Source organism: Triticum urartu, chromosome 5A (genome assembly GCF_056163025.1).
Source record: "Triticum urartu cultivar PI428250 chromosome 5A, HENAU_Tu73, whole genome shotgun sequence".
Classification (NCBI taxonomy): domain Eukaryota; kingdom Viridiplantae; phylum Streptophyta; class Magnoliopsida; order Poales; family Poaceae; genus Triticum; species Triticum urartu.
The window spans coordinates 590,306,042-590,319,919 of NC_141877.1; the positions used below are offsets into that span (position 1 = coordinate 590,306,042).

The 13,878-nt window shown below is 44.2% G+C and overlaps 2 protein-coding genes across 2 annotated transcripts; both read left to right on the forward strand.

Annotated features, from left to right (window-relative positions):
• The first annotated feature begins 3,439 nt into the window (after positions 1 to 3,439).
• Positions 3,440 to 6,078, forward strand: LOC125510869 (peroxisomal membrane protein 13). The gene is made up of 5 exons (XM_048676142.2): positions 3,440 to 3,630; positions 4,335 to 4,571; positions 4,652 to 4,920; positions 5,320 to 5,412; positions 5,506 to 6,078. The coding sequence occupies exons 1-5, from the start codon at positions 3,624 to 3,626 to the stop codon at positions 5,710 to 5,712; spliced, it is 813 nt and encodes a 270-aa protein (XP_048532099.1). The 5' UTR covers positions 3,440 to 3,623; the 3' UTR covers positions 5,713 to 6,078.
• A 945-nt stretch (positions 6,079 to 7,023) lies between these two features.
• On the forward strand, positions 7,024 to 13,175 carry LOC125510868 (glycolate oxidase 1). The gene is made up of 9 exons (XM_048676141.2): positions 7,024 to 7,187; positions 7,775 to 7,953; positions 11,045 to 11,169; positions 11,473 to 11,519; positions 11,622 to 11,699; positions 11,821 to 12,012; positions 12,107 to 12,239; positions 12,343 to 12,548; positions 12,641 to 13,175. The coding sequence occupies exons 2-9, from the start codon at positions 7,811 to 7,813 to the stop codon at positions 12,827 to 12,829; spliced, it is 1,113 nt and encodes a 370-aa protein (XP_048532098.1). The 5' UTR covers positions 7,024 to 7,187; positions 7,775 to 7,810; the 3' UTR covers positions 12,830 to 13,175.
• Positions 13,176 to 13,878: the final 703 nt, after the last annotated feature.

Sequence of the window (13,878 nt, forward strand, 5' to 3'; positions counted from 1 at the left end):
GACTGTCACGTGGAGCGTGTGGAACCATGAGTACGGGCATGTGAGCGTTATTTATTTTACCCACACATAGACGTGTGGGAGGGACCGCGAGGGAAAAGACCGGGCGTGTGGACATTACTTGTTTTGCCCACACGCAGACGTGTGAACTGGTTCTTTAGATACCACACAAAACGTGTGGCCAAACACCTTAACGCCTACACATGTGGGCGTTATCAGGACCCAAAATTAATACATCTAAATTTGATATCATTTTTAAAAAAAGATTGATAGTATAAAAAAAAGTGTGTGGTCTCAGTTCTCAGAGTGAACTATGCGGCTGGCTGGTAGTACTACAGTGAACAAAAGGTTTTGTCTCCGTTCTAAAAGAAGTTGGCATGAAAAACTCCCTAAAAGAAATTTGGTCTGAGTAAAGGACGCGATGCAGAGGATAGACTGGATAGACGGATTTGGACACGCAGGATTAGCAGCATGTGAAGTTTGTCGGTACGAATAAATCCGCTGCTCCGCTGCCGTCTTTCGGCATCCCGTGCCGTGAAGTTTTGTCGATTCTTTGGCTCTGTTTGAATCCTAAGTTAAAGTTAGTTTTAGTTAGTTGGGGTTTAAATAACCTAAAAATATCCAAACATGATAAGTTAATTTGGGTTAGTTGAATTTAACCCACTTTAAAAAACTAGTCCGCACTAGAGGAACTTATTTGGGTTAGTTTTCCTAGGCCCACTAGAAAAAATAGTAAAAAAGTTATCCCTTCCATTCAAACATGATCCAAAGTAGTCAAATGATTGAGAAAGAATATTTATTGTCAATTTAACTCTACCATCCAAACAGCTCTTTGGTTAGAGTTAGTCTAGGGTTAGTTCAAGGTTAGAATCTAACTCTAACCTCTAACTGAGTTAGAGTATCCAAAAAGGCCTTCGTTATATACTGGCATCTCCAACAGTGTTTCGTAGAAACAGTGGTATCCCAATCCACTATGGTTTAAATCCTGGTACTCGTATTATTTTTAAATTTATTTCAATATTTTCAGCGATGTGCTTTCAGTGGAAGGAGACGTTCCCGTTGATGATGAGGCGTCTATGATGACTTCGTAACTCTCAAGATGATATGCCGACTCCTTCTCTTAAAAGTGTCCATAAAAATAGAATATGCGTGTTTATAAAGGTGAGTATATATGTATATATATAAACGCTTGCGTCTATACTGTGCTTAAAAAATAAAAATGTTCCTTAAACCGGCCCTCAGGAAAAATATAATGTGCTGCCGTCCATCTCATGATACAGTGCTCCAAGACCTCATGGTTCGTTGGATCTACATGCAAGGGACATGATCATCTTACTACCCCATGAAACGTTGGATCTGCATGCAAGCAATAGGATCATCTATCTTTTTACACACACTCCTAGTGTGTCTTGCGTGCCATCACACACGAGTCGCAAGACTGGCTCAAACTTGAGAATTTTTCTGAAATCTTGATTTTTTTTAAGTAAGGAAAATAATCAAAAAGAAAAAGAAAAATGAGATGACAAAAACATGGGTGTCCCTTCTCCCATAGGGGCCGGCCCAAGAGCGCTTGCGGGGGAACGGGGGGTGTTAACGGTGTCCTGGATACTTGGCATATACATCAAAGCATATTCAAATATTCGGCATGTTTATCTCTAAATGCAACCGATCATGTGTAATGCTAGGTATCACTCGGTGCCTATATAAGCCGAGGGTTTTGGTCTGTAGAGATAAATCATCCTGTATTTTGTACCCCATCCCCCACCCCCATCCCCCATCCACAATACGAATGGAAATACAACACTGAAAGACGAAAATCCATTTCTGCATCTGAGCTCATCTGCACCCGCGCCGATGAAAAAAAAATAAAAGCAAATACTAGAAAAATTCGAAAAATTCCAAATAAAATTTGTGTGGTAGAAAATTTGATGCGCGAGGCCCGCTCCAAATTTTAAGTTATTTGGACATATGAGCAGCTCTCAGCAAAAAAGGCAAATTGGGGGTCTGTAAAAATGTTTACTGTTCATGTACTGTTTTGGCCCGATTTGTCTTTTTTGCTGAGAACTGCTCATATGTCCAAATGACTTGAAATTTGGAGCGGGCCTCACGCATCAAATTGTCTACCACATAAATTTTATTTAAAATTTTTTGAATTTGTTTTGAATTTTTTATGATTTTTTTCTAACCGGGTGCAGATGAGCCTGGGCACCAAAACGCCCTACTCATTGAAAGATAATAACATAAATGAAATAACCAACCATAATAACTTGCTAGAGAAAAAAAGACATCCACCAGACGAAGAACAACCTGACAAAAACATGCATTAGCCTCTAGCTTGTACCACGATGACTAATAAGGGTTACCCCTTGTAAAGGTTACTCCCACCTGAAAGTTTTCCCTTTTGTTGTAGATTCATTTATTCAAAACGGGTTATCTCTTGGACCGTGCGTCAAGATCCTAAACCATTTTCACTGTTGAATTTCTCGCATCAAGATCTTTAAATCTAGATCCCACGTTAATAGATTCCGACTAACTTTTTTCACAAAAAAGAAAAGAAAAAACCCAAAGCCGGAAGCACTACCCCTCCCCCCTCCCCAGTTTTTCCCTTCCCGAGAGGCATAGTCGTGCTTCTCGCGAAAACAAATTTGTATCTCCACGAGAAGCAAACAAATCTGTGCTTCTCGTGAAAGCAAAAAAGCACATTTTTTCCCAAGAGGCATAGATGTGCTTCTCGCGGGAGTAAATCTGTGTCTCCATCAAAAGCAAATATGTCATTATTGTGCAAGAAAAAACACATTTTTTTACTATTTTTGAGAGGCACAGTCGTGGTTCTCACGGAAGCAAATTTGTGCTTCTCGTGTAAACAAAAAATACATGTCTTCTCTTTTTCTGAGAGGCACAACTGTGTTTCTCACGCAAGCAAATATGTGCTTCCATGATAAGCAAATATTTACTTCTCGTGCAAAAAAATCACACAAATCTGTGCTTCCAAAGCCACTATATATCCTTTTTCTGTCCGGATGGTGGAAAGCCATTGCTGATTTTTTATTTTTTTTGCTCTTTGGCGGAAGGTTGCTAGCATTTGGCGGAAGCACTATTGTTTCACTTTTTTTTCCTCAAGTGCTGTAGTCTATTTTTCTTTTTCAAGTGCTCACAGTGGCGGAAAGCACTAAATTTTGAAGTCACAATGGCGAAAGGCCATTAGCCAATAGTTGCGGACCGATTCCGGGCAATATCATGTCTGTTCTTTTCAAATACCGTGTCCGTTTGTGGGTCGGCGTTGGAGGAGCCCATCAAAATGACCTGAATGATTCGGCCCGAGGAGAAAAGGCCTCGCATGTAAAACGTCCCAACGGAGGCCCACGAGCAAGTCAAACGGTCAAGTCTGAACGCCGCCGCACCTGACCGTGCGTGTCCCCAACGCGTACGCGTAAAAAGCCGGCCCAGGACTGGAACCAGAACGGGTATTCCACCCGTCACCCTAGACAGGCTTCGTTTCCTCCGGCGACGGCGGAACGAGCGAGAGAGTCCTCGGCGCGGCCGACAACCGGCTGCGGGATCGCGCGATTCAGCCGGCGCCAAGGGCCGCAGAACTAGCGGCACCGCACCGCACCGCGCCGCACGCCATGGCAGGTTCGTCGCCTCCCCGCCCCGCGCGCTTGCGCCCCCCACCCTCCCCTCCCCTCCCCTCCCCGGATTACTTTTCTGATGATGGTTGGATCGATCGTGTTGGGTGCGATTTTGGTGCGCGCGGTTGGTCTTGGGCCGTCGCTTAGTTCGCGATGGATCGGGTTGGGGCGTGGGAAGCATCCGATCGATTAGGTAGGGTAGTAGGTGGGTGGCCATGTTCAGGAACGTCTTTCGGGAAGTACTGCGAATTCAGGAACGATAACCGATAATTGGTATAGTTTGGGGTTGAAGTTGAGATGGCTCTGAGTATTTCTCATGTGAGGTATTATATGTCAAACCTTCATACATGTGTTTAGCTTAATTAGCTCCTCTGCTTATTCCAAAAAAATTGTACAGGTGTTTAGAACTTTAGATGGTTTCTTTCCTGCACATTTCTTGCAGGTTAACTGATACTAGTTCCTAAACGTTTTCATGACTGGCTGCAATCTCCGCCTTCTAGTATAGCGCTCTGCCCGTAAACATCCAGCTAAGATTGCTGTCCAGTGTCCAGGGTGGAAGTAAAAGCATGGTTCCTCATAGTTAGAAGCAATTTCTTCATTTCATTCAGTCACGAATGTACCAGCTCAGATTGCTACAGTGTGCAGATAAAATCATGTCTCTTCATAGTTAGAACAATCCCTTCATTCAGTCATGAATGTGATTTGCAGGTAATAACCCACCACCAAAGCCATGGGAACGTGTTGGCACTTCATCTGGTCCAGCGCCTTTCAAACCCCCATCTGGAGGCAGCACAAATGACGTTGTTGAGGCCTCTGGGACAGCAAAACCTGGGGAAGTTGTTTCTGCTGCACAGAGCAATGCTGCTTTCAACGTGAACAATCCAGTTGCAGGGCCTGTGCCCCCGCGTCCCTGGCAGCAGCAAGGATACGGAAATACTTATGGGGGTAATCAATAATTTGTGCAGCGTTCCAGCAATTACATGCTCTTTGTGGCTTGAAATGATAACTTTTCAATCAAAATGCAGGTTATGGTGCCAGTACCTATAATTCATATGGTGGATTTGGTGGGGCTTATAGTAACGGCGGGCTATATGGAAATAATAACATGTATTCAGGGTATGGAGGTGGTTACGGCAGTTCGTACGGGGGCTCTGGAATGTATGGTGGGTCAATGTATAATAACGGGATGGGAAACCCATACGGTGGTATGGGCATGGCTCCTTACAATCAGGGTCCTAATTCATTTGGTCCTCCAGCACCACCCCCAGGTTTCTGGGTGTCCTTCCTACAAGTGGTAATGCCATTTCTACCAACTGAAAATTGAATTAGATATTGATTTGTGCAATTTATAATCCATACAGTTGAGCATGATTCAGCTTTGCACAATTGTGTCCTTCATATGGTGATTGCTGTGCTTAAACTTTTGTGGATCTAAGTTTGCTTGTTTAGCCTGTTTGTGCTGCCATGTTATGATTATCCTGATGAAGTTCATGCCTTCTTTATGTATAAAAATTAGTTGGCGGAACCGGTTTCAGGTTTGGCTAGAAATCTATGATCTAAATCTATGGCGCGGCTATTGTCCAACGCACAATTTGTTCCTTGCATCTTGTGCATTCAAAACATAATAATTAATCATTTTATATGCTTTAAATGGGGACAACATTCTATTTACTCTGGTTCTCGCTGATTGCAGATGCATGGGATTGTGAATTTCTCTGGACGAGTTGCTTTCCTTATCAGCCAGAATACTCAGGCATTCCACATGTTCATCACAGCTCTTTTGCAGGTATCCTTTGACGAGTGCCTTTCCATTTGGACTCTATTCAAGCATGCTTCTTAAGTTCTTCTGAATTCTGATCCAATGATATTATTGCCACAGCTATGTGATAAGTCTGGAATGCTTTATGGTGAGCTTGCGAGATTCACATTTCGATTGCTGGGGATCAAAACCAAACCAAATAAGGGCAGAATTCAGGGTGCACAAGCTCCATCATCGGATGGGCCAGGCCAGCAGTTCGTTGAGGCACCAAAAGCTAACAAGAACTCATGGGAGAATGTCTGGAACGGCGATGCTAAGGGAATGTGAGCTGCTATATGTGTGCAGTTACAGTGACAGGTTTTGTTAGACGAGGACGATGAGTTTGCTTATGGCTATGGGGAGAAAGGAAATCTGCTGATTTCTGTTCTGATGCATCTGCCATTTGAACCAGAGCGAGAAAGCCAAGTAATCCCTATTGCTCGTTGTATTTACCGTGATATCTTTTCTTCCCTGGTATCTGTGTAGTGCTGTTACGAGGAGTTTGCTGCTGTGAGAAATGTGAGCTTGTAAAGTATGGCTTTCCTGATAATAGAGTAAATATTACCCAAAATGCCTTGTCCGGAGAAGTGGTCCACAATATTACTGTTTTCCGTCATATCCTTTTTAATGATAAAAAGATATATTTTTATTTTAGTACAGGAGTATACTGGCGCTCCTCGTGATAACGGCTTGGAATTATTATCTGCTCTCACAGTTGTTTTCGCCAACAGGCGGAGTGATCATGATTAATCAGCAATATCCCTTCCCTTTGGAACAGTTGCTGGGACAGATAAAAGTTCTTGGGCTCTTGCAGAGGGTAGTGCTGCTACTCGTAAGTGTTACTAGCTGCGTGGTGCGCGAAACTGGTCTGAAGTTGACATGCGCCCTGAGCTCTGAGGCTGAAGCGCGTTGTTTCTTATCCTCCTTGTTGCCTGACTGTCGTTTATGCAGAGCATGATTTGTACCATAGCTCTGAACTTTTGCCTTTTGAAAACTGTATGACACGAGAGACTTGTAAAGGCCATGTGATGTCCTGTGTCTCTGACCAAGACGGAGCAGATTTGCATGGCAACCTCTTGCGATGGCTGACGCAGGTCTTGTGGGTGTATCAGGTTCGTTCACCGAGTCCTTAAGTGAACATGGTCACTGGTCCCTGTATGTACCCCATTATCGCCAAACAGTCCCACTTGAGCAACCAAACCAAACGTGCCATATATCAAGATACAGTACCATAATTCTTTTCAAAAAAAAGATACAGTACCATAAAATTTTCAAAAACCGTAGATCGGCTGCCGAGTACGGGCGCCTAATATCTCTTCTGCTGTCCAGCAATCACCGGCGCGACAAGATCACCTGGACTCACCGATGATCAAGACAATTGGTCGCCACGGCCTTTAATTTCTTACAATTTTCCGAGAGAAGGTCAGGGAGGAGATAATCTGCTGCAACGGAAACACAAAAAATAAAGAAAATGAGCCCCTTTTATTGTGTTTCTCCGTTGGCTTGGCTGCTCATGATGATGTCAAGTGGATGAGGAAGCAGTGTAGGAGGAGCCACCCTTCATCCCAACCTCCAATAGCTCATCCGTAACCTCCACCCCTGCCTTTCCCCCTCAACTATCTCCACGTCTCCCTGCATCTTTGTCTCCATGCGCAGCTGAAGCCTCCCCCTATCTGCTATCCCCTGGCTACTATATATCACTTGCACTCCCCACCACTCCCTCCCGTTCGTGTTCCCTTCTCCCGCCTGCGTCCTCCTCTAAGGTAAAGCGCAATCCATTCCATTCCATCCATGTTCTTCCTTCACCCGCTTCATGCGTCGCAGTTTCTTCTCGAGCTCGGTCTGCCTGTGTTTCTGTTGAAAGAGTACGAGGATTGGGGAGTGCCTTTGTAGCTTTTCCTTTGTCTTCCGTCTCTTTGTTGGTTCGATCCTCTGTAGGAGCAGTGAGGATTTCGTGTTTGTTTCTTCTTGACTTTGCGTTTACCGATGTTCCAAAGTTCCATTGCTAGCTTCACCACGTTCCTTTATCATTTCTGCCAAAATGAATCGCGCGTCGGTTTGTTTCGCTGTTTTCTCCTAGGAAATTGTTCGTCGGTTTTGCTTTTCTGCTGAAAGAGCAGTAAAATGGGCATCTGCATGCACTCTGCAAGAAAGGTGTCCCTTTTTGTTTCTCCAGCCATGGAACCTGCCATCATACTATTTTTTTGGAGTAGCTCGGCTTGTTGCTTTAAAAGAAAGGGCGTCCATACTTTCATCTTCCCAAGTTTTTTGCATGTAAACGACGGCCGTTTTGGAGGAAGATCTAGCTCTACCGTCTAACACGCTCGCCCTGTGCTGTTCTTGGTTGCAGAGTGGTGAGGGGTTCGTCGCTGCTAGCCAGGCAATCATGGCGGAGACGGTCACCAATGTATCGGAGTACCAGGCCATCGCGAAGCGGAAGCTTCCCAAGATGGCCTACGACTACTACGCGTCCGGGGCGGAGGACGAGTGGACCCTCAAGGAGAACAGGGAGGCATTCTCCAGGATCCTGTAAGCCAAATAATTTTAGTTTGTCTATTTAACCTGGTTTAACGCCTGTATTCCCTTCATTCCTAAATATAAGTTTTTGTAGAGCTTCCATTATGGACTATATACGAAGCAAAATAAGTGAATATGCACTCTAAAATGCATCTATATATATCCGTATATGGTCTATAGTGAAGTCTCTACAAAGACTTATATTTAGGAATGAAGGGAGTATACTACACATGCATGTGTGGGTCGAGCGAGCTCTGGGCTTTTGAGTTCCAAACAAGATTATCTTAAACGTTTAGGGCACTGATGATGAAAATAGTGGTCATCGGATTTAACCTGATCATAAGTATTACCTCCATTCCAAATTAGTTGTTGTAAATTTATCTAGATACGGATGTACCTAACACTAAATCGTGTGTAGATATATATCCTTATCTAGACAAATTTAAGATAACTAATTCGGAACGAAGGGAATATTATACTGGCCTTGGAATTATAAATTGCTCTGGTATGTTTTATCGGACACTTTTTAGGAGCTATATAGATTTATTAAACTGTACAAACCATTCAATGCTTTCACAAATTATTGTAAAAATAGTTCAAAAATATGTGGAGAGAAAGAAACATTTATACTCAGTGTTGTGTTTGAGTCCATTATATTATCCTTTTTTGTGGGGGAGTCCATTTTATTATCCGAGTCTGTATATTATGCGAGCAACAGTTATAGTGTTAGTACTACCCTCCAAGCAGGTATCCTTCTGTATTAACTAAAGTAGAAGCATCATTTCCTTTTCCGATGAAATTGGAATTTGAAACAACAGTTTCATCGATTGAAAGCACTTTCGTTTGCGATGAAAAATGTAAACAACATTAATGGTTGAATTGTCCTCTTATGTGCGCAATAATACCTTTTTGGAATAGGTATATGTATACTATACAACTTGACAATTTCATAGTTACACTTGTTGCTATTCCGTCCACAACCTAGCAAAAGTTATAGTTAATATATAGCATAATTTCGATGGAGCTTTTCAACAAAAGTTGCCAAAATTGTGCGAAACACATTTACACAAACTTTTCTAGTTATTAAATCTACATCGAACTATCATGGTCACCTCTAGCATTTAATACATAGAACACCTTCATCCTAACCCCAACTTGTCTCCCTCCCATCCAAACGTCGCCGCACAATGGCACACTCTCCTCCTCCATCCTCTTCTACCTCTAGTGTTGCCCTTTTCCTCTTCTCCAACGATCTTTATGTTGCCACACTTCCTCCTCTTCTATGATGGTCCTTGAGGACACCTTCCAGTGATGTTTTGTGACCTCTTTGTTGAGTACCTATACAAGAAATAGGCGAAGGAAGGAAGAAAGAGGTTGGGGACTATTCTTCAAAGAAATTTACTTTGTGGGTGATATGAGAAGACATCTTTAGCCATCATGAGTCGCTTCGTTGAGTCAAAAAGTAGGTGGGATGACCATGTTTTATCAAAACCAACCAAAAGTAAAAATAGTAATTTCCGGTAATTTAACGTGCATTCGAAATCTAAACCTCAAAACTATTCCACAATGACGTCTATCCCAAATCCTTTGATGTCCAATGTTCCAGAACCTCGTTCGTGACTCTGCCTAACTCCACATCGTGAATGATTCAGGTTGATCTCAATTATTATCACAATTCCAACGTCCACTCTTGCCTATTCATTTAGTTCCGGCTTCACTACCTTCTTCTTTGAGTAATACAGTGACAACAACCATTTTTGAATATTATCATCATGATTCCTTTTTCAAAAGGAATGGTTGTTTTCTTATGTAACACGACATGATGGGTTATCATTATCAATTTATTGAATAAAAAACATAATTAGGTGGTAGTACTTAAAGAAAAATAATTACACTACGCTAATATGCACTGTTGGCAGTGATGGGCAAAATATTTTACGTGTTATAGGATAGGTTAAAGATAATATCATTATCTATATATTTATATTGAACTATTTTACCCTGACATAACTCACATAGCCAATAATATATGTTGTTTTGTTAAGACATTATTTGATAAATTATATATAAAAACATTTTTTAGTATAACAAGTATCATGAACAATAAAAAAAAGATTATTTATATCGATGTGCAAATACAGTTTCAACATCCACCATTAGATATACATTTCTTGTACGACACTAAAACTATATTTTGTCACAAAATTTGTTTGTATTATTTAGTTTATAGTGTTTAAAATATATTTTGGTGTATTAATTTTTTACAATGTGTTTCGGCATTAAGCAAAGAGGAAACCAATAATTTCACATTATTCCACCAACTTATCGTATGTCCCTTGATGTACCATAATGTATTTATATATGTATCGTTAAATATCTATCAAACTTGGTAGAGTGTCTTTTGATTATACGGATTTAGCAGATAACTTGAGAAGTCTGAAGTTCAAGACTATGAAGATTAGGTGCAGTTAAACAGATGTTTCTAAAATTTGTGAAGTGTCAAGTCATAGTATGTCATTTCCTTAAAATGATATTAGGATGTGCTCAATCTACCAAGAATCTCTCATTGTCTGTTGCCTTGACTCGTCAATTTTAGAGCAGAAAATTTACCTCTACCACCGGATGCCAACTTGAACCCAAATCCCTCCGTTCCGCTCTCTCCCATGCGATAAGCGGCTATGTGTTTCACCTCTCCGCCGCCGCCTCCCATCAGGGGCGGAGATAGGAACCAGGCCCCTAGCATGGGCCCAAGGCATGAGGGCCAATCCCTTTGTTGACCGCAGCGATCATCGTAGCTACAGTGACATGGAGGCCCTGGCTCCGCCATGCCTCCCATCCCCTCCTTCCATGTCACGGTCTCGCCCTCGACCATGTAATCTCTCGCCTACGCGTGTACCAAGCTCCTATGCCAGTAGATCGGTGATGTTGAACCCATCAACCTACCTCGCTACATTTTATATTTTGCACGAAAGGGGTAGTATATTGATTAGCAAGAATCAAATCATGTTTGCAAGCACTGCTCGTTACATTAGTTGGTAAGATGTTTGGTGTTTCTTTTTATCAATGGCCCTCAATCTAACGGAACTAATTCATGTGTGACCAGGTTTCGCCCTCGCATACTGATCGACGTGTCGACCATCGACATGACCACATCTGTGCTGGGAATAAAGATATCCATGCCCATCATGATTTCCCCCACCGCCTTTCAGAAGATGGCTCACCCAGAAGGTACTTGGTTACTCAACTCGAGCACTCTTTCCTCGTGTTTACTTTGCGATTAGCCGGTTTCCTTAGATTGGAACTATGCATCTAGCCCAAATAATAGTATTACCACATTCAACATGAAACATCAGCTTCATACACTAATACTACAGTGAGCCATACTGATACACTGAGACAGAGTTAACTACCGTAGATACGTAGTGAACAATCGTCAAACCAGAGTTGACTCTGTGCAACACACCTGCGAAACCAGAGTATGTCTTGTGTTTCTCGAGCTAACTGAGACCCCTTGTGTGTTGATTAATTCAGGAGAGTACGCAACAGCACGGGCAGCGTCAGCAGCAGGAACTGTGATGGTATGCTCCTGTTAATCCAACCAATTCATGTCGTGTGCGTGTGTGTGTGTGTGTGTGTGATCCTGAGCTTGAAAACACTTTGCTCTCTATTTTTGTTACCAGACGCTGTCATCGTGGGCTACATCGAGCGTGGAGGAGGTGGCCTCGACTGGGCCGGGGATTCGCTTCTTCCAGCTCTACGTAAGCACCACATCCATCTCTGTTGGTGTCAGACAGATCGATGCATGGCATGGGTATCTGAAGCTAATCATCTTGGTTGGCTGCGATGCGCCATGGACGACGATGGGTGCTTGATTTGCAGGTGTACAAGGACAGGAAGGTGGTGGAGCAGCTGGTGAGGAGGGCGGAGAAGGCCGGGTTCAAGGCCATCGCGCTCACCGTGGACACCCCGCGCCTCGGCCGCCGCGAGGCCGACATCAAGAACAGGTTCGTGCTGCCGCCGGGCCTCACGCTCAAGAACTTCGAGGGCCTCAACCTCGGCACCATGGACCAGGTCAGTTCACCCGCCTTCCTTCATTCCTCCCTCCGTTCCTCGGCTTACCAAAATCGACGTTGCAAATTTTGCTTACCATCTCGATCGGTTGCAGGCCAATGACTCCGGGCTGGCGTCGTACGTCGCCGGCCAAATCGACCGCACCCTGAGCTGGAAGGACGTCAAGTGGCTGCAGAGCATCACCACCATGCCCATCCTCGTCAAGGGAGTCATCACCGCGGAAGACGGTAACCCATCTCGCCATCTCTTCTTCTTAGCTTTGAATTGAGAGCCACGGATGCAAAGATAGGCTGACATCGTCGATTTCCGTGGACACCCGCGCGCGCGCAGCTCGGCTGGCCGTCCACTCCGGCGCGGCGGGCATCATCGTGTCCAACCACGGCGCCCGCCAGCTCGACTACGTGCCGGCCACCATCAGCGCCCTCGAGGAGGTCGTCACGGCCGCCCAGGGACGCATCCCGGTGTACCTCGACGGAGGCGTCCGCCGCGGCACCGACGTCTTCAAGGCGCTCGCCCTCGGCGCCTCCGGTGTCTTCGTAAGCCACCGATCGACCCTTCACCAGTCACTGTACATACCGCGTACGTATGTTTAGCACTGAATTCTCACCCTGTAAATTCTTGTTTGCAGATTGGGCGGCCGGTGGTGTTCGCGCTGGCGGCGGAGGGCGAGGCCGGCGTGCGGAACGTGCTGCGCATGATGCGGGAGGAGTTCGAGCTCACCATGGCGCTCGGCGGGTGCACCAAGCTCAGCGACATCACCCGCAACCACATCTTCACCGAGGGCGACCGCCTCGGGCGCCCCCTGCCGAGGATGTAAGCAAGAGCCAGCGGCATACGAACGCGCCCATCGCCGATCATCGCCGTCTCGACGCACGGCCGGGCATGCTAGCCAAGTATCCACTGCAACGCACGCAATAATTACCGCGAACTCTATACCTACGACATCGTCAGCGCCAAGATGCTAGCCGTGTGTGTCCGGCCGGGGACGGTGAGCCGTAGTAGATAAATTTTGCGTACTGTCCACCGGCACGTCTCGCCATTTGACCATATTTTACACCGACTACACAACCATATTGTATTCCAAATCCTATTGGGTCCGCACATATACACTCATCGATTCTGTATTTATCATACATTGTCATCGAGTAAAGCTTATATGGATACGGGTGTGAACTGGAAAGGGCACGTCGAGCCAATGTGCACGCTAGGCGCCGGTCGGCAGCCGAACTTTCGGCCGGCCACGTTCCCACCGCGTGATCTGCTCTGCCCGCCATGGCCGCACACATCCTCGTCGCCGTTCGTGCCACCGTGACAGAATTCCTGTTTTTTGAATCGAAGAACACGAGTCTCATCATCCATAGTATCAACGAGAGAGTATTGAAAACATGCAATAGGACATAGTCCTTCTCGAGGACGATCCTCACATTACATTATCAACCGTAAAGTTTTTTATTTTTGCGGTTGATCAATTGTAAAGTCTTATCGAGGTAATTTTAAACATCTAATCAATTTGAAGAAGAAAAGTGGAATGCAAGATATTATAATTGAAATTACACTTATACAATGTTCATAACTAATTGCTCTTAGTAATTGAACAATTTTAACTTTAAAGTGCGCTCACACTCAAATCAACATCTCTCATAATTGATATTAAGCGATTCAAGATTCATGTCTCAGTTGTTCATCATTGATGTGTACATTATTGATGACAAATAATTCCACGGTGGGCAAACTTGTCAATCACATCTCTATGTGACTCTTGTTCATCTTTTGATGGACGTGTTCTGAGCTCAGGACGATCCTGCCATGAACGTAAGACAACCAAGTGATCTTGCTGTAAGGTCTGACCTCTTATACACACATCTA

Coding starts and splice junctions, on each gene's coding strand:
- LOC125510869 (XM_048676142.2), top strand. Junction 4,572..4,651: donor ATACGGAAATACTTATGGGG/GTAATCAATAAT, acceptor ATCAAAATGCAG/GTTATGGTGCCAGTACCTAT. Junction 4,921..5,319: donor GGGTGTCCTTCCTACAAGTG/GTAATGCCATTT, acceptor CGCTGATTGCAG/ATGCATGGGATTGTGAATTT.
- LOC125510868 (XM_048676141.2), top strand. CDS start 7,811: ATGGCGGAGACGGTCACCAATGTATCGGAGTACCAGGCCATCGCGAAG. Junction 12,240..12,342: donor AGTCATCACCGCGGAAGACG/GTAACCCATCTC, acceptor GCGCGCGCGCAG/CTCGGCTGGCCGTCCACTCC. Junction 12,549..12,640: donor TCGGCGCCTCCGGTGTCTTC/GTAAGCCACCGA, acceptor TCTTGTTTGCAG/ATTGGGCGGCCGGTGGTGTT.